This window comes from Cucurbita pepo, chromosome LG15, assembly GCF_002806865.2.
Source record: "Cucurbita pepo subsp. pepo cultivar mu-cu-16 chromosome LG15, ASM280686v2, whole genome shotgun sequence".
NCBI classification, from domain to species: domain Eukaryota; kingdom Viridiplantae; phylum Streptophyta; class Magnoliopsida; order Cucurbitales; family Cucurbitaceae; genus Cucurbita; species Cucurbita pepo.
In genome coordinates, this window is record NC_036652.1 from 7,292,575 (window position 1) to 7,318,425 (window position 25,851).

A 25,851-nucleotide genomic window follows, 5' to 3' on the forward strand; every position below is an offset into this window, starting at 1 on the left:
GGTGTCGAGGATCGAACTTCGACCTTGTATTATGCTCCTTGTCGAACTCACCAATTCTCCGGAGGGTTTGGCCAACCCTAAACAACCCGGGATTTTGAGTTATTCAAGTCTTGTTTAATAACTCAGTTTTTATTTAAGGTCGATGAGATCAAGGTTAAAAACCGTTGATTTTGTTTTTAGGACCTTACATTTTCAAATTTGGCTTGATTTTTTAACCCATTGATAGAAAGTGATAAAAAATGAAATACATAGAACTAGTGGAGTTTTTAGAACGAGGGAGTATCTCGAAACATCTCAAAGTTCTTATCATAAAGGCACCCCTTGAGATTTCTTTGAGGCTACTAATCATGTTATCAATGGATTTATTGTTGAATGGTACTCATATAAACAAAGCTAATTTTTTCTGCTGAGATTGAGTTCCTCAGAATATATCAGAGCCTATTGAGTGACTGAGCACTCCATCTTCCCACTGCAAATCATTAGCCTTTGGATCTCTCTCAAATAACTGAAGGGCTACTTCTGTTGATGGTGGAGTCTGCATTCAAAGACAAACAAATGCTGTTTATCTTGAAGATTTTCTTTTCAGGTGCTTTCTTGCTTAAGCTTTCTGTGGATGTTCAAAAGAGAATAGTATTTACCATTGTTCGTATCTTAGGCCAGTTTATATGACGGAAAAATGGATGTCGTTTGATTTCATTGGAACCGGTACTTGATCCTAGACGACGTGCAGGGTCTCTCTGTAGTAGTGCATCAATCAGCTGCTTTCCTGCAAGACTCACCTGCAACATTGACCATGAACACCAAGAACTCGAACAAAATCGAAGCCTTAACACAGAAAAGGAAGAACATCCACAGCCACTTACCTTAATACTAAGGGGAAAGGTTAAGTCCTTGAACAAAATATTGGAAAAGGTTTTCTTCCTGTTCTTGCCTTTGAAGGGTGTGCGACCATAGAGCATTTCATACAACAAAATACCTGAATTCCATGCATCAAACCATCAAAGAAGGATAAGGAAAAGCCTCAAGGAAAATAGCTTTCTTACCAAGAGTCCACCAGTCAATAGAACTATTATGGCCAGCTCCCATAATGATCTCCTACAACAAACAAACGATATGAACTTAGAAGAAAGAACCAACAGATAGGTTTATCAACACTTTTGGAATGGCTAAAGTTGTCTATGAAGATTATGATCGATCATACGGGAGCAATGTACTCTTCAGTTCCTACGAATGAATTCAGTTGTACAATCGGTTCAGCAACGAACGTCGGTACCAATCTATGCCAAGATCCCTTAATCCTTTTCCGGGGTGGAGATTTTGTGGTCTGCAAGAAGAGCATAAAGCTCTCGTGTCAAATCTCTTAAAAAATAGGAAGGAGATCTAAACATGTCTCAACGAGTAAATAGTTATGTACTTGTATATTCGACGTCTTAAATGATAAATCGAAATCAGTGAGGACGATATGTCCGTCTTTTTGGAGTAGAATGTTTTCGGGTTTTAGGTCCCTGTAGACAATACCTGCACGGAATTGAAAAAATGATCGTGAATATGATGATATGTGAGTCATAACATGACCAAAGCTTTGAAACAGAGCAGAATATAGTATACTTCCAATTGGGATATTTTTTAAAATTCACGGATCTACTAGACACAATTGAAAAGTTAAGGTTTTATTAGACATAAACTTTCAATTTAGATTAATTAACTTTTTTTAAAATTGAATTTATCATGGACTTACTTAACAAAATTGAAAGTTCATGGACCTAGACATTTTTTGTAAGGTCCCACGAGAGGGGAACGAAATATCTCTTATAAGGATGTGGAAACCTCTCCCTAATAGACGCGTATTAAAACTGTGAGGCTAATGACGATAGGTAATGGGCCAAAACAGACAATATTTGCTAGCGGTGAGCTTGGGTTGTTACAAATGGGTTGTTACAAATGGTATCAGAGCCAAACACTAGGCGGTATGCCAGAGAGGATGCTGGACCCCCATGGATTGTGAGGTCCCACATCGGTTGGAGAGGAGAATGAAGTATATTTTAACCGTTCCGAACTAGGCGGGAGGTGAAGGCCTTGTGCATTTTGTAAAAACATACATGATACAATATCTAGAAGAATACCATTCTTTTGAAATGGAGTGATGATTCTAATACAGGGCAATAAATGTAAGAAATTTACTACTTTAGAAATAAGAGAAGCAGCAACAATTACCTAAACAGTGAAGGTACTCTAAAGCAATCACAACTTCTGCAGCATAGAACCTGAAAAATAGTGATGTTTGTCACTAAATGCTGAAAGGCCACAGAGTGTAGGTGTTATTATACAAAAAGAAGCAAGCATTCAAGTCCCTTTACTTCATGGAGCTATTGTAATAAGTGTGAATATCTCGCATCATGGGAACAAGAACGATGAATAACCGAACGTTTATTGATAAAAACGAAAGAAAAAGGACGAACAAAAAGAGAGCCTACAAAACTGAGGCAACGTACAAAAGAAAAAAGGGTCCGAATAAGACCTAATGAATAATGACAATAAAAACTTAGTTATAGACACGCCCCTAAGAGACACGCTAAACCGAGTGCAAGACCAAAGCTCACATGGGCGACTCTCAAACCCTCTAAAAATTCTTTTGAATAGAATGTGATCAATATCTTCTAACACTCAACGCCTAAATTGTGAGATCTCACACGGGTTGGAGAGGGGAACGAAATATTTCTTATAAGGGTGTGGAAACCTATCTCTAGCAGACGTGTTTTAAAACCATGAAGTTGATGGTGATACGTAACGGGGTAAACCGGACAATATCTACTAGCGGTGGGATTGGGCTATTGCAAATGGTATCAGAGCCAGGCGCTCAACGAGGACGCTGGGTCCCCAAGGGGAGTGGATTGTGAGATCTGACATCGGTTGGAGAGGGAAACAAAGTATTCCTTATAAGGGTATGGAAACCTCTCCCTAGCAGACGCATTTTAAATCATGAGGCTAACAGCGATACGTAACGGTCTAAAGCGAACAATATCTACTAGCGTTGGGCTTGGGCTGTTACAAATGGTATCAAAACCAGGCACCGGGCCGTGTGCTAACGAGGATGATGGGTCTCCAAGGGAGGTGGATTGTGAGATCCCACATCGGTTGGAGAACGGAACGAAACATTCCTTATAAGGGTGTGGAAACCTTTCCCTAGCAGACGCGTTTTAAAACTGTGAGGCTGACGGCGATACGTAACGGACTAAATAACTCTCCGCCCGGGCAGACAATAACTGCTAGTGGCAGCTGGCAGGTTTGGGCTGTTACATAAACTCCATGGTATTGTCTTAGAACATGTGTCATGCTCGAGAGCGCACTTTAACATGGAAACCAAACATTGAAACATGACTTTGATGGTGCTTCTTCAGTTCCAGATAATTAATCCACCATTGTTCATGTTCTCTAGCTCGGCAATATAGATATTATTCAGTACTTCTGTAGGACAAGGGAAAAAACATACTCGAGCACACGAGAAACGAAAGAAGAGATCGTTTTAGGCTCCCATCACATCCCTAATACCACCACAAGAACAAGTTCATGAGTGCAGAATATAAAAAGTATTAGCTCAACGTACCCAGCAGCTTCCTCTTTAAACATTTTCATTGGCTGATTGTCAAGAAACGTAAATAACTCTCCGCCCGGGCAGAAGTCCATTATCAGAAAAATGTGTGTACGCGACTGACAAGCGATAGAGACAACAGTGTCAGTATAATAATATGGGTGTTAGGAATCACGACTCTCCACAATGGTATGATATTGTCCGGTTTGAGCTTAAGTTCTCGTGCCTTTGCTTTGGGCTTCCCCAAGAGACCTCACACCCATGATCATTCCCTATATCAGCCAACGTGGGACTCCCTCCCAACAATCCTCCCCTCGAACAAAGTACACTATAGAGCCTCCCCCGAGACCTTTGGAGCCCTCGAATAGCCTCCCCTTAATCGAGGCTCGACTCCCTCTCTGGAGTCCTTGAACAAAGTACACCCTTTGTTCGACACTTGAGTCACTTTTGACTACACCTTCGAGGCTCACAACTTCTTTGTTCAACATTTAAGGATTCTATTGACATGGCTAAGTTAAGGGCATGGTTCTAATACATGTTAGAAATCACGACTCTTCACAATGGTATGATATTGTCCACTTTGAGTTTAAATTCTCAAGGCTTTGCTTTGGGCTTCCCCAAGAGGCCTCACACCCATAATCATTCCCTATATCAGCCAATGTGGGACTCCCTCCCAACAATCCTCCCCTCGAACAAAGTACACTATAGAGCCTCCCCCGAGACCTTTGGAGCCCTCGAATAGCCTCCCCTTAATCGAGGCTCGACTCCCTCTCTGGAGTCCTTGAACAAAGTACACCCTTTGTTCGACACTTGAGTCACTTTTGACTACACCTTCGAGGCTCACAACTTCTTTGTTCAACATTTAAGGATTCTATTGACATGGCTAAGTTAAGGGCATGGTTCTAATACCATGTTAGAAATCACGACTCTCCACAATGGTATGATATTGTCCACTTTGAGCTTAAATTCTCATGGTTTTGCTTTGGGCTTCCCCAAGAGGCCTCACACCCATAATCATTCCCTATATCAGCCAATGTGGGACTCCCTCCCAACAATCCTCCCCTCGAACAAAGTACACTATAGAGCCTCCCCCGAAACCTTTGGAACCCTCGAACAGCCTCCCCTTAATCGAGGCTCGACTCCCTCTGGAGTCCTCGAACAAAGTATACCCTTTGTTCGACACTTGAGTCACTTTTGACTACACCTTCGAGGCTCACAACTTCTTTGTTCAACATTTGAGGATTCTATTGACATGGCTAAGTTAAGGGCATGGTTCTAATACATGTTAGAAATCACGACTCTTCACAATGGTATGATATTGTCCACTTTGAGTTTAAATTCTCAAGGCTTTGCTTTGGGCTTCCCCAAGAGGCCTCACACCCATAATCATTCCCTATATCAGCCAATGTGGGACTCCCTCCCAACAATCCTCCCCTCGAACAAAGTACACTATAGAGCCTCCCCCGAGACCTTTGGAGCCCTCGAATAGCCTCCCCTTAATCGAGGCTCGACTCCCTCTCTGGAGTCCTTGAACAAAGTACACCCTTTGTTCGACACTTGAGTCACTTTTGACTACACCTTCGAGGCTCACAACTTCTTTGTTCAACATTTCAGGATTCTATTGACATGGCTAAGTTAAGGGCATGGTTCTAATACCATGTTAGAAATCACGACTCTCCACAATGGTATGATATTGTCCACTTTGAGCTTAAATTCTCATGGTTTTGCTTTGGGCTTCCCCAAGAGGCCTCACACCCATAATCATTCCCTATATCAGCCAATGTGGGACTCCCTCCCAACAATCCTCCCCTCGAACAAAGTACACTATAGAGCCTCCCCCGAAACCTTTGGAACCCTCGAACAGCCTCCCCTTAATCGAGGCTCGACTCCCTCTGGAGTCCTCGAACAAAGTATACCCTTTGTTCGACACTTGAGTCACTTTTGACTACACCTTCGAGGCTCACAACTTCTTTGTTCAACATTTGAGGATTCTATTGACATGGTTAAGTTAAGGGCATGGTTCTAATACCATGTTAGAAATCACGACTCTTCACAATGGTATGATATTGTCCACTTTGAGCTTAAGTTCTCATGGCTTTGCTACGGAGACGATCAAACTACTCAAAATTAAAAAGTTTACCAACTTCTGAATACCTGAAATGAAGAGTATAGTGTTGGCATGAAAGGATGATCCAAAAGTGATATGACTTCCCTTTCCATGCATGCTCGGTGAACCTGTTCTTCAACAAACAAGGAAATGCATTTTTTTTTTACCCCCAAACAAAGAACAAAAAATTACTGAATCTCTTTACACATTAGCTTTTAAATCCTGCTTTGAACTGCAATGTATTATTTCCAACATGGGGGAAATATGAAAAATTAAGAATCAGATGGTAAATTATTTTTACCTTGTTACGATTTAATATTACCGACTTCTCGATAACCTTCATTGCAAAGAGTTCACCTGTTCCATTCAGTTCTACCAAATGAACACTGCAAAAACCATTACTTTTGATTAGGAGCTTCAAATTTACGTTCACAGCTCAAGCTCACCGTTAGCAAATATTGTCTTTTTTGGATTTTCCCTTCCATGCTTTCCCTCAAAGTTTTAAAACGCGTCTGCTATGGAGAGGTTTCCACAAAGGAATGTTTCGTTCCCCTCTCCAACCGAGATGAGATTTCACAAAAATGCTTCTAAGCATCAACCCACCAATCTACTCAGAGAGAGAAGTTGTCCACGTGTTCTTAGCGAGAGAAGGTTTAGAACGTATAAAATGATTAAGTTTGTGCTAATCTAGCTGCTTTTCATATTAGTAGCAACCTCTGTGATATCATCTAACAACATTTCGATATTAAATATTAAACGTGCGCGTTTCGAGAGTCGTTAATCAAAATAATATCCAAGTGACCAAATTTACCCTAACCCAATAGCTCAACTTTATATGAATGTGGTAGTTCGAGCACTTCTTGTATTAGTTATTCATACTGAAACGAAACGATTTATCAGTAACTCTATATCTAGGTAAATTAGCTCTTAAAACACTGACAAGATTAAAAAATATTCAAACTTAAATGATGAATTTACCTTCCAATGTCTCCAAAACCCAGAGGTTTTATTGGCTTAAAATGATGGAGTCCTATCTTTTCACCATGACTGGTAATCTATGAAACAATGTAGACATAGAAACAAATAACTGAGTAATTTTTAACTCATCCCATCTCGTCTTGTATGTCATCTAATGGTAAGCGGTAAAAGAAACCATGCAAAACATCTATTCGTCGAAATTCAAAATCCGAAAAAACAGAGTCGAAAGTGTTTTGAAATAATACTTTTTTTTTTCGGGCGAGTTCTTTGAAGGCAAATGTACAGACTGATGGCACTGTTCTAACATTGATATCATCTTACATTATGAACACGAAGAATGTTACGTGTACCTTTTGTATGGCTATCCAGGAAGGACTGTACTTCTTGTGAGGCCTTGGTAAGACTGGCTGACAGTAGATTGCCCAGAAATTACTTGGTTTCTGATATTATTCATAAAATGGAAACTTGCATAAGCTGTTGCCAAAGAACCGAACTTCTAAAGGGAAATATCGGCATATCTAAAACGTTTCACTACATCTTCCCATAAGTCGAGGAAGCCGTAGAATAGTGTATACTTCCGAGGACGAAAGTAAAACCAAACCATAACGGTCGAAAGAACAAAAAAGGAAGTCGATCGAAACTGTAACCAAAAAGACATTAACAAATCCAATAACAAGGAAAAATAACTGAAAACCCCTACCAAGTTGGCGTCGGGAAGTTCTCGAACAGCCCTATCGACACTTTCTGCTATATCTTTGACCTAGGAAAAATGTATAATTGATAAAGCACCTAAATAAAGTAAGATATAAAGTAAAGATTCATGATAAGAATGGGGCAAAGTAAAGAGCAATAATTACCAGCTTAGTTCGTTCATGCTTCATCCGATCTAAAAGCCGGTCTTTCGAACGTTTTAGATGAAGTAGCACGCCAATGAAATATTGAAGCTCGCCCTGCTAATATAGGGAGAGTGAAGAGAAGATCCGACCATATGAAACTTGAAATGGATCGAAAGTACGAATTCTAACTGATTATTAGAAGAAGAATCAGATCATACCTTCTTTTGATCATACACGGGTTGTAAGTGGAACAAATTCAAAAACTTTTTTCCTATGAATCATGAGATTAAAATTGGCATTAACACAGTAAAAAAAGTACAATAAATTGAGGTTCTTCCAAGTTGTAAGACTCAAAAGTACTACTTAAGGTGAAAAAACAAAACCATTTTATTTACCACTCTTTGTATAGTTGATTATCTGAAGAGTGATTTCTCTTTGTTCTTCAATTGCATCGTTTATCTTTGAGACAGTTACTTGATCTGTTTCAAGTCCCTGAAGAAACCTGTGGAATGAAACAAATTAAAGTGGCTGTAAATACTTATTATAAATCTATTTGTTTGTCTTATAGAAGTTTAATACTGATGCAGTGAAAACATGGGAGCAATGAAAGCTGATTGTAACACTAGAACAATGACTGCCCACGTAAATTGTGAGATCCCACATTGGTGGGAGAGTGGAACGAAGTATCCTTTATGTGAGTGTAGAAACCTCTCCCTAACAGATGCATTTTAAAACCGTGACGCTGATGACAATACGTAACGGGCCAAAGCGGACACTATCTGTTAGCAGTGGGCTTGGGCTGTTACAAATGGTATCAAAGCTAGACACCGGGTGATGTGCCAGCGAAGATGTTGGGCCCCCAAGGGGGGTGAATTGTGAGATCTCACATCGATTGGAAAGGGGAACGAACATTTCTTATAAGGATACAAATGGTATCAGAGCCAGACCCTGGGCGGTGTGCCAGCGAGGATACTGGGTCCCCAATGAAGATGGATTGTAAGATCCCAAATTGGTTGGAGAGTGGAACGAAGCATTCTTTATAAGAGTGTGGAAACCTCTCCTTAACAGATGCGTTTTAGAACCCTAAGACTGATGACGATACATAACGGGCCAAAGCGAACAATATTTGTTAACGGTGAGCTTGGGCGGTTACACAAATGATCGAGGCAATAGCACTTTCTGGCCAAGCCTATTAATCGATCGTAAGATTATCTTGGAAACGTAGCTTGGATTCATATATAAAGAAATTGCAAGGGAACCACTCTGTTCTTACACCAAAGAACCATGGTATATTGAAAATGGGAAAATCAAGGATGAGCAGACAACCTTTTAAGAGAGGAAGGATGGACCATGTGAGTGTGGATGCTGCTCCATGAACCACTCATTGATCTTGATAGATGGTGGTATCAAGGCATTGGAAAGAAGACCAGAACATATTAACTTCAAAAGCCATTGAAAAGATAATTGGTTGGTTTAAGTCAAGAATCTACGAGTATCACTACATATTCAGAGAAAATCATTGTGAGATCCCACGTCGGTAGGAGAGGAGAACGAAATATTCTTTATAAGGGTGTGAAGACCTCTTCCTAGCACACGCGTTTTAAAACCTTGAGGGGAAGCCCAGAAGGGAAAGCCCAAAGAGGACATTATCTGCTAATGGCGGGTTTGGGCTGTTACATATGGTATTAGAGCCAGACACCGAAGAGGCTGAGCACCGAAGGGGGGTGGACACGAGGCGGTGTAACACACAGAAGAAAAAGGGACAACATGAGAGAATAACATTAAGGATGCTGAAAAAGATTAAAAAAACAACTTTAAGTGTTAAAACAGAAGAAAAGAACATAGTGAAATTCTACCAAAAGTTTCTCCCAAGAACTTCTTCGCACGTGTATTCTGTGGAATGAAGAAACCTATGAGATGCAAATATCTGCAAGAAAAAATGTCAAAAACAACCATTTTAAATATTTCACCCAAAACGAGTTTCATATAGGGCAATAGAAAACCGAAAAGACTCTCGACTCACAATAGGATTATCAGGAAGCCTTGGGTTCGTGATAAAAAATTTCTTCTCAATTCGTTCCAATGTGGTAGCCAACTGAATTCCTTGACGTATGTCCCTTTCTCTTGTAGCGATACGATCACCGTCCCTAAGCTTGAAAACAGACGTCTCAACAACTGTCTGTTCTTCACGTTTGACTGCAGATCCTAGAGCACTTTCTTTGAACCTGCATAAGAACAAGGGTCCTGAAATGTGATTCTTATAAACAAAAAGGGTGTGAGAGTACCAAAAGAGTCAGCCTTGAGTAGAATATCAGGCCATTGGTTTAATAGACATGAATATATATGTATATACGGTCGGCATCGTCCTTCCCTCGTTCACTTAACTAATTCGTAATCCTGATTCTATTATTTACTCGTATGAATTGAAATAAGATAGAGCGTTTTTTAGATCTAACCGAGCCTTTTGGTTATCAGCTGTGCTAGTATTCTCATCATCCACAGCCTTGTGCAGAGCATAATCAACACCAGTCGTTTCTGGCTCTTCGTGCTTTCTATCTGCATCATGCCTTTTCGACTGAACGTAAGATCTTAGACTTTTCGCAGCTTCGACCTCAATGGACCTAATTACCTTCTCAGCTTGTACCTCTGTCATGGACATGGACCTCATGGACTTCTCTTTTTCTAGAATATCAAAGATGAGAGAAGTTAAGCAAGCAATCGCTTCCGTTCCAAATCAGAGGAGACGAGCTAACCATCGAGTACTGTTTTATTTCAACATGATTACTTCTTCGTACCTTCTGTGTTTTTGCCAATTTCAACCTGCATTCTGAGAAACACCACAGGAATGTCAGTCAGTGTATCAACTTGCTTAGTAGTAACATTGAACCCAAAATAGCAGCAAAACAAATCAATAAATTAATTGAAAAGCGTAGTTGGTGAAACAGCTCAGATTAAAACAACCAATATAGTGCAGCTGTGGGAACATCTCTACTGACAAACCATTTCAATAGTACCGGTGCTGTTGTGCCACGAGGCACGACCATGGAAGTAATGAAAAAGAAAAAGTTATTTAGTTAGACCATCCGCTCGAGATGTTTGAGTTTCCCTTCTCTAGAGAAGATGAGACACTAAAAATGAAAGTGTTCAGAACGCATACCGAAAAGATACCAATGAAGCCGACCATAAATGACTAGTTCGAAGACCAAATAAGGAACTGCTATTAGAAAATGAAAGAAAAGCAAACTCTCATAGTTCTCCGTCCATCTCTAACTACTTCTTCGTAAGTGAATACAAGAAAAAAGTAGAAATACAGACCCGATAAACTTGATGATGTTGCCATGGGAATCCTTGACAGGCCCAACAGTGAGAAGATTCCAGAAAGGAGTACCATTCTTCTTGTAGTTCAAGAGCTTGCCACAGTAGCTATTCCCCTTTCCGATTGCATCTCGTATTTTTGCTACTTCGTTCTTATCCGTCTCCGGTCCTTGAAGAAAACGGCTGTATAGAACAACATCAACATGAAAAGGGGAAAAAAAACTACTTTTAGCTTTCAGGGAAAGTTCATCTTCATTGGTTTCAACTAAACAGGGTATCAAATAACAAACTTGATATCTATCACATAACAATACTTGATTCATTTCTTACCAGTTCCTTCCAATGAGCTCCTCCAATGTATATCCAGTCATAACCAAGAACCTATCACTGGCAAACACGATGGGGCAATCCGGTTTTGTTGCATCTGAGATAACATACGTCAACGACGATAAATCGCCGATCTTATTCTTCTCTGCAGTCTTTTTTGTCATGGTTGTTTCCAAAAGTTCAGTAAAAGATGACCCAAAGCTACCACTGAAGCTCTTTGTGTATGTCTTTGTTATATCTAAGTCTTCACTTTCAAATGCCATCCACTTTTTAGATACTTTCATGCTGGCAGCAGGACAAAGGGAAGTGTCGGTTGATTTTGCCCCAACCTGATCATGAGTGGCATTACTCACTCCTTTGGAATGGTCATTTCCTAAACTTTCAGGCACTTGAAAGACTTCAATTGGTGTCCTCTTCTCTGTAGGGCTGATTTGATGAGAAGGATATGACAGATTAGACCTTGATGGCTCTTTGGTTTCACTCTTCTCATCCATTTTCTGATCTTTCTCTCTTGCACGTGTACGGAAGACACTGTTGAATCAAACGAGCGAAAGTATGAAACTCGAATCGTACTCAAAGGAAAAGCAAAAAGCGAATGGGAAAAAGCAAGGTGGATACTCATTGTATTCCATTCAATACGGACATGTTGTAACAGCCCAAGCCTACTGCTGGCAGATATTGTCTGTTTTGGTCCGTTACGTATCACCGTCAGCCTTACGATTTTAAAATGCGTTTACTAGGGAGATGTTTCCACACCCTTATAAGGAATGTTTTGTTCCCCTCTCCAACCAATGTGGAATCTCACAATCCACCCCCCTTGGGAGCCCAGCGTCTTCCCTAGAACACAACCCAGTGTATGGCTTTGATACCATTTGTAATAACCCAAGCCCACTGCTAGCAAATATTGTCCGCTTTTACCCGTTACATATCGCCGCCAGCCTCACGGTTTTAAAACACGTCTACTAGAGAGAGGTTTCCACACCCTACAAGGAATGTTTCGTTCCCATCTCCAACTAATGTGGGATCTCACAATCTACCCCATTGGGAGCCCAGTGTCCTCGCTAACATACCGCCCAGTGTCTAGCTCTAATACCATTTGTTACAGCCCATACCCAACACTAACAGATATTGTCCACTTTTACTCGTTACGTATCGCCGTCAGCCTCACGATTTTAAAACGCGTCTACTAGGAAAAAGTTTCCACACCTTTTTAAGAAATGCTTCGTTCCCCTCTCCAACCAATGCGGGATCTCACACATGTACAAAAGGGCAATAGCATTTATAACATCACTACAGCCATATGACAGAAGATACTGCCTCTCTCAACTATCTTCCACTAACAATTGGTTTACCAACAAATAATCACAGAATTCAACAGACTTAGAACAGAACTAATCTGGGACTTCTTCCAATGAGCCCTCTAGACAAGCTCAAGAACACAAAACTTCAAAACAACCATCAGAATGAAAATGAAGAACATAGCAGAAACTGAACTTCTGCAACCATGGATCATCAGCTAGCACAAAAACTTCAGACACCCATTTGAAATCAAGGAACAATGAGAATTAAATACCTTCTTAATATGTTAATGAAAAACAGATAAACAGAACAGGATAAACTCAAACAGGTGCTCACCTGCAAGGAAGAAGCTCCAATGGGGATATTTTGCGCAACAGTGATCTCTTTCTATTACTAAACATCATTTTGCCTGATATACCAGCACTACACACTCGAATGAACAATGTTGGAAGAAGAAGTTTCAGAGTTAATATGAACGAAAAACAGCATAAAAACTTAAGAAAAAACATCACTCCCTACGTTGTTTTCTTTTCTGGGTATGTATGAATGCTAGCTGCGATGCTGGTAGACCTAGTTTTTTCAGAAATTTCAATGGATTTTCCATCACTATCGATAAACCCCATATGAAAAAAGTGGATAAAACAAGCAGTTTCGTTACAAAAATCAAAGGGTCTTGATATTTTCTCACCATATGGAATTTGTCCGGTTCAACTTTTTCATTGATGAACAGAAATATCTGCTCCAGAGAAGACGGCATGAAAGTGAAAGAGGACGACCGTAGGATTATGATATGGCATTGGCGGATTCCAGACCCCATGAAGCTTGCGATGAGTTATCGTTATCTAACGATGAACAAGAGAGGTGGAATTCTGAGTTTCTCTCATTTTCCGGGAAAATTTGGAGGTATCTTCTGAGTTGCCAAACAATAATGATCCATCCATGTAAGGCTATTACGAAGTGTCCCCACCGCCCTCTCCTGCTTTGGGCTTTTAGTTCTTTTTCCCTTTTCTATTGCTTTCAAATGGAATAACCCTTTTAGCTTTCTTGTCCATGACAGAAAAATCTCTTTTGTTTCTTCCTAGTTTTTTTTTTTTTTTTTTTTTTTTTTTTTTTTTTTTTTNNTTTTTTTTTTTTTTTTTTTTTTTTTTTTTTTTTTTTTTTACGTCTGCCTTTAAATGTGCAATTTTGTCGTTCATGTTATTAAATTCTCAATCAAGCACGTATTCTTGTTACGAAAATTAAAAGGAAAAGTCCAAAAAAGACAATATCAAGTGGACTTAACCAGACATCGGACGATGTGTAAACGAAGAGGCTGAACCCCGAATGAGAGGTGGACACGGGGCGGTGTGCCAACAAAGATGCTAAGCCTCAAAAGGGAGTGGATTGGAGGGTCCCACATCAATTGAAGGAGGGAACAAGTTTAACGAGGAGGCTGGATCCCAAAAGGAGTGGAATGTGAGATCTCACATCGGTTGGGAAGAAGAATGAAACATTCTTTACAAGGATGTACCTCTCCCTAGCAAACGCGTTTTAAAAACCTTAAAGAGAAGCTCGAAAAGAAAAGCCCAAAGATGACAATATCTACTGGCATATTTTAGATGAAGTAACTTAGGCACAAATGTTTTAGTTACAGGAAGGCATCCTTTTCGAGCAACTTCAGCACCTCATTTTGGTTGTTTAGCTTAGCAACATCGATCGAAGTCTTTCCATCCATGTTTGTGAGAGTACTGCACAGAGACAAGGAGGTGGAGAAACAGGTAAGTGCATTGTTTGAGATTCGAATCACTCCACAAACAAGATCGATCATGTCTAGCCTGAATGATTCTTGTTGATCAAATATTTCCATGCAAGAACACTTGTTTGAGATTCGAATCACTCCACAAGCAAGAGTGATCATGTTGAGCTTAATGATTCTAGGTGCAACCTAAACTACATATAATTTCAAAGAAACTTAGCCATTGGCTAAAGAAAAACCCAAATGCTTCTTTCACTATATTTTCCAAGTCTACTTACAAATAACATACATGACTTTATATAGCCTCAAAATGAAACTATTAAATTGTGATCCAGCCAAAATTTATAACATGAAACTTCATTCTGCTTCAATGTGGCATGAATTGAAATAGTTTTTGATAATTCCAACAATATTTTCTTTACATCTTCATTGAAGTATATTGTATGATTGATGTCTCTTTGTTTATATTAGTTTTAGAACTGATCTTAGTGTTACAAGGCCAATCAAATGCTACCCAAATGGTCAAGAAGTACCGAACAACGAGACGAACTTCAAATGAGCGAACTTTCTCAGTGAAGATGAGGCTAGGCCCCAGTTATGCTCACGTGAAGTTTTGAACCGAAGTGCGACAATAATTCCAATACAACAGTTGCCCACAAGATATGTGGATAACAGAATTCTGGTCTCGAGACCGACTTCTTCAACCTCGTTTCAAAAAACAAATGGGAACAACGATTTATGAATCAAGCCCCCATCTTGTCCCTTACACAAAGTACTGAAAAAACGTAAAGATCGAATGATTTATGAGTCAAATTGAAGCAGTAGTAATCGAGTAAAAGAGCCATGAACTTCAGTATATGAACATGAATCTTAGCGTAGACACGACAAATTTCATATTCAATTGCTTACTGAACAATACTAGAACTATATAAACAAACAGTATATAGTCATCGCACACCGCGACACCATAATTTAGCTGTTTTCCAGACAGAAGCTCCTTGTTACCACTCGAAGCCATGAGAATAACTGTATACAAATAAGGAAGAACGAAAATAAAATCCAATTCTGAATCCAAATTTCACAATGTGATATAAACTGATCAAACACAGTATCCATATCCGATGATCAACATCCCACAGCATAAAAGAATTGATAACCCCTCCGCTTAAAGTTAATAAAAAAGAGTAAACAAATTAACCACAAATTAGAAGTCGAGATTGAGAGATTCAGACCTGATCCAGACGCGAGAAGATTCAAGGAAAGAACGAGATGGATAGATCACGCTCTGTATGGTCTCATTATCTACTAGAAAGTACAATTAATTTATGTTAATTCGCGTTTGTTATAATAAATTCTATTTTTTTTTTTCGCTTTTTGTTGTTTGGATTTTGTGAGGTGCGGCGCCGTCGGTGAGGGGCAAAATTGGAATTTCGAGTTAATGACGTGAAGAACTCAATAGAATTCATAATCCAAACAAATACTCTATTTCTGAGGTTTAGTTAAATTATTAGACTTTTTATTTATTTATTTATTATTAAAAATTATATTTATTCACGTTAGAACATTAATAAATAAAATATCATAAAAAATTTAAATAAATATAAATAATTTAATTGATAATTCAAATATTTATATACTATAAAATAAATAAATAAAAATGTTAATTTTTTTTTTTTTTAATTAAACTCAACCAAAATTGACCTTTTGCGTTCATTATTAATAGTTTATTTTATAAAAAAAAAAAAAAAAAAGAATTATTAAAATTGTTCTAACGATTAATTTGCGTTCGAAATAAAAATGGTATTTTTAGTACAAAATTAAAATGGTTTGGAATCGAGATTGTCACCTTCATTGTCTGCATAAAGAACAATTTTTCGAGGGAAAACGGAATTGTTCTTCATCTCGAATTGAGGAAGAAATTCAGTCGTTCTCATTCGTTGTGTTGATTGAGCACTCAAGATTCTGAAAGATTAGGGTTCGTAAATGTGCCGGAAGACGGTGAGGACCAAGAGTCGCCGTGGCGGGAAGTCCAGGCTTTCCCGGCGTTCCGCCGCTTCTACTCCGCCACCTGTGGCGTCTCCCTCCTTCTCTGACCAGGTTCGTATTCATTTCTCTTTCTTTTTAGCAATGGAGCCGTTTTCTTTTTCTTCTCGCAAAGCAAGTCGTTTCGTTGTTCCGTTGCTCTTCGCGACTGAAACTGAACTGTGATCGACGAGGACGTCGTTTGTTACTTGCTTGGATTTTGCTGAGCAAATGTTTGATAGACCTAATCTTTAGTGTTAACTTGATTTTTCCTAATACAAATTCGAAGAAAGGGAAGAGAATGTTTGCTGAAAAAACGATGGATTTGTATCTGGTCAGGATGCGCCGAATGCAGAAGGCAACACGCCGAATGATGGATTTGTATCTTGTAAGGATGTGCTGAATGCAGAAGACAACACTGTTTATGAGGCATCGAGGAATGAAACTAATGATGTGTTGGATAATATAGATTGCTTTCAGAAAGACACTTGTATTAGATGCGACAAGAGTGGTGATCTATTGGTTTGTACTGAAATTGGATGTCCAATTGCTCTTCATGAGCTCTGTATGTCATGTGAACCTTCGTTCGATGAAGAAGGGCGCTTCTATTGTCCTTATTGTTCATATAAAAGAGCTTTGGTTCGTGTAAACGAATCGAGGAGAAATGCTATGGTGGCGAAGAGAGCGTTGTCTAATTTCGTTGATACCAGGATGGTTGGTGGTGGCAATTTGCTGCAGATAGGAGAGGCAGGTAAGAAGAAAGCATCTAATGTTTCAACTCGTGGAGTGGATGCGAACCAGCCTAATCATGGAAGTCGTTGGGGCAACGATAGCTCACGAGATCAGGATACGCAGGTCGGGCAAAATCAGAGTAATGAAAGGGAAGACCATGTGAGAATAGCAAGAGATGTTCAAGCATCGTCGACGGTGGGGGTTATTGGCGAAAATCATGATGGTCCTATTGTGTCTAATATTAGCAAGGGCGTTTATTCAACTCCTGAAGTTCATCCGTGTGAGGATTCGATGAATGAAGAGGAAACTCGTGAGGCTGACACATTAGGAACACATCAGGTAGAAAGTTTAGAAGATGAAGATGGGGAAATGATGGACGAAGAAAACTTAAGGTCAACCGATAACCTTCAGGATGATGAAATTGCGAAGGATCGAGGTCAACCAGCAACTACTAGTGCATATCGTGATGGGGAGACTGCTCAAGAACCTCAAGAACAAGACAAAGATGATGGTGGAGAACAAATCCATCCCAACAACGAAGGGATGTTTGAAGATACCGGTCTTGCATCTGGAAATAACGATTTGAAGGATGAAACGATCATGAAGAAAAAGCGCTTTAAAATCAAAGCTAACAGAAGATCAAACCGACAGAAATTTAATTCTCCGAGAAAGTCGTTGCGTTTACAAACTTCAAGTCCTGGGAAAGATCATGCTACCAAAATTGAGAAAGCTTCTGCATCCAGGAATTTAAGGATGCAACCAGCCTCTCGTAATCAATTGTAAGTCTGTTTATAGGCTAACATTCAATTTCTACATTACTGGATTGCAGTGCATTGCAGGTGTTTTTCAGCAGTTTCTGATTATAAAAGTAATTACAACTAACTATCATTTTCTGATTTGCAGCAAAAGCTTTGATTTTCATGGCGGGAAGCGTAAGAGAATGCGTTGGTCCACTGAAGAGGAGGAAATGTTGAAGGTACCAATTCATCAGTTGATTAATTAAGATGTTTTGGACTTTTAGCATCTTTAATTGTTATTAGATGTAATGGTCCAAGCCCACCGCTAGCCGATATTGTCCTCTTTGGGCTTTCCCTCTCGGGCTTCCCCTCAAGGTTTTTAAAACGCGTCTGCTAGGGAGAGGTTTTCACACCCTTTTCGTTCTCCTCCCCAACCAATGTGGGATCTCACCATCCACCCCCCTTCAAGGTCCAGCATCCTTGTTGGCACTCGTTTCTTTCTCCAATCGATGTGGGACCCCACCAAATCCACCTCCCTTCGGGGCCCAGTGTCCTTACTGGCACATCGCCTCGCGTCTACCCCCTTTGGGGAACAACCTACTCGCTGACACATCACCCGGTGTCTGGCTCTGATACCATTTGTAACGGCTCAGGCCCACCTCTAGCAGATATTGTTCTTTTTGGGCTTCCCCTCAAGGTTTTTAAAACGCATCTGCTAGGGAGATGTTTCCACACCCTTATAAAGAGTGTTTCGTTCTTCTCCCCAACTGATGTGGGATCTCACGTTAGATTTCATCTTTCAGACTAGAATCAACCGATAGTGATATCTGTTCCTATGTGTGATCCAATTGTTCTTGTTTTTATTTATTTTTCATTATTAAATCTCAGTCCCAAAATGATTAGATCATGCAGAAGGGGACGAGAAATATTTGAACGCACCTGGCATGATTCTTAGAATGGAAAATTAAGTTCTCATCTGAATGTTAGCAAAGCTGGTTGACATGATCTACCATGTAGAAAAGTTTTCCTGCGATTTCTCTTACAGTAGAAGAATTTTCAAGTTCATACTCCTCCATTCTCTCGATTCATTCGTGTCGTTTACTAATATCTGCAAACTCTCTTCCGAATCTGCATCGAAAGATGCCCTTGATTATGCATCTTGTCTCATTTTTGAATCCTACTAAGGTCAAAGGACAATGAAAGTAGCTCATATTGGTCATGAGAAGAGATGACCAAATACTAAACGTTTTTTTCTAATCATTATTTGTTTCTTCCTTATGCTAACTAAAACTACTTTTTTCAGGAAGGAGTTCATAGATTCTCTTCTACAGACAGTAAAAATGTTCCTTGGAAGAAAATTTTGGAATTCGGTCATCACGTATTCGATAACACTCGTACCCCGGTGGACCTAAAAGATAAATGGAGAAACATTCTAGCCAAATAGTCTTACGAAAAGGTAACTTCTATAATGTCTATAGCAAGTTAATGGATGTGTTATTATGTTTCAATTTTTCTTTTGGGTCATGTCCTCTTTGTAAGCGGCGGGTTGCTAACTTTTCTTATATGTGCTCAAAGTATGAACACATCTATTACTTCGGTTCTTGCACTTATAAAACATCTATCCTCTGTCTTTGTTTGCAAAATTGGAACATAACTTTTTTTCTAGAATAATATGCGTTTCAAAAGTAAGATTAAAATAGACCAAAGTTAAAAGTACAAGAACCGAAGTAAGTATTTCAAAAGTCGAGAATTAAATGAAACATAATCTCTTCATCAATTAGTTTTGTGTACTCTTAGTGTTAGCGTAGAACGACATTTAAGTGCTTAAAAACACTTTTTAAAAAATTTAAAAAGTCATTTCGACTTTTAAGTGCTTAAAAACACTTTTTAAAAAATTTAAAAAGTCATTTCAAACATGCTTAGATCTTTCGTAAAGTTCTTGAAGACCACATTCGTTTAGATTGATTTTTTAGGTTGGTTTTGTTTGATTATGCAGGGCCAACAATGCCAACTCTCTTGTGGGAGAAAAGTACGTCGGAGTTGTTTTGACGTTTTATTTATATACTTATCGATTTCTTAGTTTGTGTTATCTCGAGATTGTTAGCATATCATATCATATCATTGTAAATTATGGAATAACTTAGACGTTCTTTTAGTCTAATGAAGAAGTGAAAAGTATTTAATGAGTCCTAAACTTGATTTTATTTTTTTATTTCTAATTATCTATTATAAAATTAAATTCATTTATTTATTAAAAAGGTTTACATTTTTAACCATTTTTAAGAGAATGAACAACACAGACACTTACACACGTGAATTTAGAGCTACTGATTTTTTAGTTTGGGGTTATTTTTTTATGCTTGAAAGGCTCATAGATATATTTACTTATTAAATGCGATAAACATAAATGAACGATAATCGATAAGAAAACTCCGAAAAGAATGATATTCAAAAAGTGAGCTGTTATTGTTCTTAATAGGTGATTATTTTGAAGGAAATGGGGTACAATGGGGGGAAATGAAGAGAAAGAAGGAAGGTAATGAAATGATGGAGTGCAGAAGAAGAGGGGAGGAACATTTACAGCATAAGTTAAAAGTAGAACAGTGCCTAATGGTTGGGACTGTGGAGTGGGGATTCTCTTCCCTAATCTCTGCATTTACTACCAAATGGAACGGTAACCAAAACTGAGGAAGAGACTGAGAGATAGATAGAGAGAGAGAGAGAGAGAGAGAGAGAGAGAGGCACCAGTTCAATGAAAAACATGTCTGCTCTGTTCTGTTCTGTTCTGTTCTCTCTTTAGATAACAGTGCCACTGGGAATCAAAGCATCCTTGATTACTGTCACGATCCCACTCTTTATGAAGTACCCGTCTGTCTCCCTTGCTGCTTCTTGCACGCCGTCTCCGTTCACGATCTGCGATGAATATCAATCGGCTAGTTAGAAAATTATATCTCAATTCATTTCAACTCATCGAGACTTAATCAGATGTCGAATCAATTATATCACAATTCATTCGTACCCAACTCATCGACACTCAACCAGATGTCGAGACAATTATATCACAATTCATTCATAACCAACTCATCGACCCTCTGGTTCTCAATAAATACTACTAATCTTTGAAATTTAAAATTTTCGTGTGTTTACCTGATTATATCTCTAAATCTAAACAATATTTTACATGGTCGTGGTGGTTATATTATCAAACTCAGTTGATTTCAAGTAGGTTTAGGCAAGTTTAAGTGTTTGGTGTTGTGAAAGAAAAAAAACATAATTAGTGTAAAGATGGAGAATTATTAGACACATAACTAAAAGTTCATACAATAATTTTTAATATATAGATTAAAAAAAAAAAAAGACCAAACGTGTGCGGCCATGTGAAGCTGATTTGAAACAGATTTATTCCCACCGTCAAAACTACTTAAGAGAGNTGAACTCATTTCTTGTCTATTTGTCTTTGTTCCTTCTAAATGGAAGGAGTGGATTTGATTGAGAGTAAAAAGATAATGGAAATCGACCCCACCCCGAAAATGCATGATAAGATATAATAACATAAATGTAAAAGATGAAATGAAAGCAAACAAAAGTTGACATGACAAACCTTGACATTTTCCCCGATGCGAGCATTTTTGTCAATGATAGCTCTCTTGATGTGGGAGTTTCTGCCAATGCCAATTGGTACACTGCCCTTTGCCGCCAATAACCTACGGTCGGCGTCCGTCTGAGGAGCACCACCACAAGGAAACAACAAATCAGTATATGCTCTACACCCCTAAATTTATCTCCTCCTCAACAAAGGAGTGAGACAGAACACTGCAACTACAAGTCATTTGGAATGGCTCTCTATTCTAAGATATAGCTTTACGTTAGTTTCCAATGGTAACATTAACAATTAAAGGTAGTTTTTCAGCATTTTCTCGATGTTTAAGTATCTAAAAGTACTTTGAAGAGAGCTCAAAGCTATAAACTCATGATGAACAAGGTTATTATTAGCTACAGACCTCATAGTAATCTGCACCCATCAATAACGTGTCTTCTATGATTGCACCTTCGGATATGCAAGATCGGAGGCCAACGACAGAATGATGAATCTTGCAGTTCTGAGGAGAAATAAAAAAGGGGTTATTTCAACAATGGAAAGGGGAAGGAATAATGCAGTCGAGACAAGGTAACAACACCATCTTAGCATAGCAAAGAGCTACTTTGCTCGTAAAGAAGTTACCTTTATGACACAGCCCTCACCAATAACACTGTCAGTGATATCAGCATCGAGCATTTTCGATGGCGGCAAGTACCGAGGTTGGGTGTAGATTGGAGACGAACGATCATAGAAGCTGCAATTGGGTGTTTCGTGTATCAAATAAACACATGATAACTTAACAATTCATTGGTAAAAGATGGGAGAAAACGAGTCCAATCTAATCAAATATTACCTAAAATCTGGTACTGGCTTCTTTGTGATCCCCAGATTTGCATTGTAAAAGGCTTCAATGGTACCAATATCTTCCCAGTAGCCATCGTACAAGTAAGCTTGCACCTACAAAGTCAAATCAATATCTTTAATATAGAAATCGCAGCCCTTACGAGCTCTGAAGCCATCGTTCTCCAGCAAACCAAGAGTAATCAAATGTGACATGAGTTCAAGATCAGCACTCATTCATCTACTACTATGCCTTTTTTTCTTTTAATTTCTATTATTTTCTTTAATCGAAGCAGAAAATATTTGTAACAGCTCAAGCTCACCACTAGCCGATATAAGATCTAGGAAAAACGTGTTACTAGGGAAAGGTTTTTTTCATACCCTACCGATGTAAGATCTTAAACATGTATTGACTAGAGTTTGCATCAGACAACTCGATTGTCAAGGCCACCGTTGTTTGGTACTTTCCACTAACGAATTCTATGATATATTTGGACAATACTTTCATCAATGTAGATATGACCTATATTTATGGTGCATAAAATCATTATATCCATACCCTCATTCCAATGGAAGTTGCACCAGGAATAACTTCACTACCAAAATCATTTGCTCCGGGAAATTTTTCTCTTAGAAGATTCAGCATCACATCCTTACTGATAACGTAAATACCCATGCTGGCTATGAAAGGCATCTCTTTCGCTCTCTCATCATCAAGACCCAAAATAGTAGTATCAACCTGTAAGAAAGAAAACAGGATTTTTTTTTTCTGCTTTAGACTAACCCATCTAACAAGAACATCTTATGAATCAAGACATAGGAGAACAGTTTATTATGATAAAAAGAATTGGAGTTTGGATTCACCTGCATTGCTTTCAATTGGTCTCCTTTTGGTTTCTCTGCAAACTCAATTATCCGTCCCTCTTCATCAATTTTCATCAGACCAAATGCAGTAGCACGGCTTTCATCCATGGGAAGTGCAGCTACAGTGATATCTGCATCAGTCTCCCTGTGTGCTTGAATAAATCTCTCGTAATCCATTCGGTACAAATGATCGCCAGCAAGAACTAGATACTCCAAAACATTGTGTTCTTCAAATAGCCACAAATACTGCCTAACCGCATCAGCTGTTCCCTGCAGGTTTCAATGCCAAACATTTATGAGATAAGACGGAGTATATCAGATCAAGACAAACTTCAAGAAAATGCATTAGGAAATTGGAAGTGTTAAGACAGAGTATATCACAAGATCAATGTTCTGAACAAAATGGAAGGTTTCAGTGATTCCAATTTTCGCATGAATTATGAAAGAATAAACCTAATTTTAATTCCATCACCTGGAACCAATTTGGATTCTCCGGACTCTGCTGGGCCGCAAGAACCTCAACGAATCCTTCGTTCTTGTAACCACCCATGTTACTCGCATAAGCTCGGGAAAGATGACGATTAAGAGACGCAGAATTGAATTGCGTTAGAACATAAATCTTGGAAATGTTGCTGTTGAGACAATTGCTAACAGGAATGTCAATCAGCCTGTAGTTTGCTCCAAGAGGAACAGCAGGCTTCGCCCGCTTCTTAGTGAGCGGATAGAGCCGCGTTCCAGCACCACCTCCCAGAATAATCCCAAGCACACTCTAACCACACAAAAACAGATAACAGACGCCATTAAATCACCATCCATTCGAAAAACAAATCGCAGCGGCTCAATACAGGAAATCAAACGAAATAAACTCCGCGAACGCATCAAGTACAATAGGCAATAAAACTATTCGATTCCAATCAATTAACGCATTCAGAGAACAACACAAAGAAACAAGAATACCAACCCGGCTAGCATCGGGATCGAGGCAAGTCTGAGAGTTCTTGGAATCAGAAACCGCTTTCGGAGAGACGATCAAAGGAGCCGCTCTACCACCAGAAAAACGTCGTGATCCCAAAGCAGAAGCTCTAAAATCAATCTTGTCACCAGAAATGAGAGACGCACCGAACGAGAGGCTTCGAACACTGCTTCCCCTTACACGGTTAGAACCGCCGTTCGACGACGAAGACCCCGACGTCGTCGAAACTCTGAGAACTCCACCGGCAGCAATAGAAGACGCCATTGGAGAATCAATCCAAATTCACAAAGCGAAATCCGGTTTCTTCACCGATCAGACAGTGGCCGGGAAAAACAAAAAACTAGAGATTAGCTCGCAGCTCAACTGCCGAATGAGGGAACCGCTTTGCCACTGATATTTGATGTGGTCTCAGTGTCGATTTTACCCTTCATATTTCCACTTTATTACGTCGTTTACCCTCGGTTTTCTAGACGCAGAACGTGGTCCTGATAGGGGCAATATGGGGAAAAAGAAAATTCGAGCGGTTCCCCAATAAAATTAAAAGGAAATTAATATTATTTCTAATTTTATGAGATTTGAGTGGACGTGGATTCACGGATCTATCCATAAGTCACATGGACTCTTCCTTTTTCAGATTTTTTGGGAACGGTTTCATTCTAATATTTTTTAATTAAATTAAATTAAACTAATATTCCACGTGTCAACCATAAACTAGCTCTAACCCGACTCCTACCCAGTGTGAGCTCTTGTTGTTACTCTCTTTCTTGCATATTACGTCTCTCTCAAAAATCTCTCTCTGCCCTCTTTTTCTAAAACTTTCTTCTTAAACCGAGGCCAGAGGCTCGAGCATACCTCGCTTGGCCGTAAGCAACGTAAGAACGAATTGACTTAGCTCACTTGTTGTTGGAAAGTGAGTGCCGCACAATCGCAAGTCCGCTGCCATCAAGATGCATCCAACCGAACCCAATTGTTCGATTGTAATTCGAGCAACCCTTGTTCAATAATGAACTCACCTGAACCATAAATTATCAGGTTGAGGATTGAACCAAATCATTAGGCTCAGGATTGAACCAAATTATTCTATTGAGTACACTTCATTAAATAACGAACCCAGCTCAACCATATATCATTAGGGTGAGGATCGGACCAAATTATTCGACTCGAGTAACTCTTATTAAATAATGAACCCAACTCAACCATAAATTATAAGTGGAGGTTCGAACCAAAGTTTGGACTCGAGTAACCCTTAATAAATAAATTAGCCCGAATTCAACACGAAAATGTCCAAACCGAGCTAAAATAAAAATAAATGTTATTTTCCATAAAATAGAAAAATTAATTACTAAACTAAAAAAGGAAATGTAATATTAAAGCAAAATAAATAATTCGAAAATACATTTTAAGATGAAAATTGAAGCACAATAAATTATTCCACACACATTCTGAAGGTACACTGCACCTCATAAATTAATAAAAAAAAATTATATTAAATTATGATTAAATTAGCACCGTCAATTTCCTTTTATGAAAATTTTAAAATTCGGAAACATAGTTTAGGTGGGCCCAAGGATCAGGAACGCCGTTGAACTCGAAGTGATGACCATATCGTTTCCGTACACTGGCCCACACCTGATTATTTCCCTGCTACCCTCCAAATATTTGGTTTGTACCTTTACCAATCTCGAGGAGGCTTATTTTACATGCTTCCAAAAACTCTAAGTGTACGCATTCATATCTTAATTAATTAAAAGTTAAATTACTATTATTTTGTTTAAATTTTTAAATGCAATTTGTACCGACAAATTTGGCTTTGACACGACCCATGAAACTTCTTCACGAAAAATATCACCAAAACCGTCATGGCTCAATCATGTATAAGTCGTAGCAAGACATGATTCAAAGATGAGCCAGTCAATA

The 25,851-nt window shown here is 38.9% G+C and overlaps 3 protein-coding genes across 9 annotated transcripts; 1 reads left to right on the plus strand and 2 right to left on the minus strand.

The window, feature by feature from the left end:
• Positions 1-197: 197 nt before the first annotated feature.
• Positions 198-13,401, minus strand: LOC111811643 (phototropin-2-like). 7 transcript variants are annotated; one of them, XM_023698596.1, is made up of 25 exons: positions 13,140-13,401; positions 12,971-13,021; positions 12,788-12,874; positions 11,156-11,683; positions 10,826-11,008; positions 10,306-10,337; positions 9,967-10,192; positions 9,534-9,735; positions 9,367-9,437; positions 7,906-8,012; positions 7,729-7,781; positions 7,532-7,624; positions 7,375-7,434; positions 7,025-7,114; positions 6,675-6,751; positions 5,998-6,082; positions 5,744-5,824; positions 3,605-3,708; positions 2,215-2,264; positions 1,415-1,518; positions 1,202-1,324; positions 1,044-1,095; positions 864-976; positions 639-779; positions 198-535 (listed from the first exon to the last, which is right to left on the minus strand). In XM_023698596.1, the coding sequence occupies exons 1-25, from the start codon at positions 13,169-13,171 to the stop codon at positions 422-424; spliced, it is 2,859 nt and encodes a 952-aa protein (XP_023554364.1). In that variant the 5' UTR covers positions 13,172-13,401; the 3' UTR covers positions 198-421. The 7 variants fall into 7 exon arrangements, with proteins under 7 accessions (XP_023554364.1, XP_023554366.1, XP_023554368.1 ...); XM_023698598.1 differs by lacking the exon at positions 12,971-13,021 and having other exon boundaries at positions 13,140-13,400; XM_023698600.1 differs by lacking the exon at positions 12,971-13,021 and having other exon boundaries at positions 12,788-12,881; positions 13,140-13,400.
• A 2,568-nt stretch (positions 13,402-15,969) lies between these two features.
• LOC111811690 lies at positions 15,970-19,863 on the plus strand. Its single transcript, XM_023698686.1, has 5 exons — positions 15,970-16,283; positions 16,548-17,719; positions 17,844-17,916; positions 18,981-19,133; positions 19,674-19,863. The coding sequence occupies exons 1-4, from the start codon at positions 16,170-16,172 to the stop codon at positions 19,119-19,121; spliced, it is 1,500 nt and encodes a 499-aa protein (XP_023554454.1). The 5' UTR covers positions 15,970-16,169; the 3' UTR covers positions 19,122-19,133; positions 19,674-19,863.
• A 256-nt stretch (positions 19,864-20,119) lies between these two features.
• LOC111811681 (glucose-1-phosphate adenylyltransferase small subunit, chloroplastic/amyloplastic) lies at positions 20,120-24,312 on the minus strand. Its single transcript, XM_023698677.1, has 9 exons — positions 23,923-24,312; positions 23,434-23,730; positions 22,962-23,231; positions 22,657-22,836; positions 22,111-22,214; positions 21,900-22,011; positions 21,679-21,777; positions 21,279-21,398; positions 20,120-20,590 (listed from the first exon to the last, which is right to left on the minus strand). The coding sequence occupies exons 1-9, from the start codon at positions 24,196-24,198 to the stop codon at positions 20,474-20,476; spliced, it is 1,575 nt and encodes a 524-aa protein (XP_023554445.1). The 5' UTR covers positions 24,199-24,312; the 3' UTR covers positions 20,120-20,473.
• Between the last annotated feature and the right edge of the window lie 1,539 nt (positions 24,313-25,851).

What these genes read in the sequence shown, in the direction of transcription:
- LOC111811643 (XM_023698595.1), bottom strand. Translation starts at nt 12,960, where the DNA reads ATGTTTTTTCTTAAGTTTTTATGCTGTTTTTCGTTCATATTAACTCTG. An exon ending in TAATATTAAATCGTAACAAG is followed by an intron (nt 5,825 to 5,997) that starts GTAAAAATAATT and finishes GTTGAAGAACAG; the next exon opens with GTTCACCGAGCATGCATGGA. An exon ending in CCTTTCCCCTTAGTATTAAG is followed by an intron (nt 780 to 863) that starts GTAAGTGGCTGT and finishes TCAATGTTGCAG; the next exon opens with GTGAGTCTTGCAGGAAAGCA.
- LOC111811690 (XM_023698686.1), top strand. Translation starts at nt 16,170, where the DNA reads ATGTGCCGGAAGACGGTGAGGACCAAGAGTCGCCGTGGCGGGAAGTCC. An exon ending in CTCCCTCCTTCTCTGACCAG is followed by an intron (nt 16,284 to 16,547) that starts GTTCGTATTCAT and finishes GTATCTGGTCAG; the next exon opens with GATGCGCCGAATGCAGAAGG. An exon ending in CCAGCCTCTCGTAATCAATT is followed by an intron (nt 17,720 to 17,843) that starts GTAAGTCTGTTT and finishes TCTGATTTGCAG; the next exon opens with CAAAAGCTTTGATTTTCATG.
- LOC111811681 (XM_023698677.1), bottom strand. Translation starts at nt 24,198, where the DNA reads ATGGCGTCTTCTATTGCTGCCGGTGGAGTTCTCAGAGTTTCGACGACG. An exon ending in CAACTTCCATTGGAATGAGG is followed by an intron (nt 22,215 to 22,656) that starts GTATGGATATAA and finishes TTGACTTTGTAG; the next exon opens with GTGCAAGCTTACTTGTACGA. An exon ending in TGGGTGCAGATTACTATGAG is followed by an intron (nt 21,399 to 21,678) that starts GTCTGTAGCTAA and finishes GGTGCTCCTCAG; the next exon opens with ACGGACGCCGACCGTAGGTT.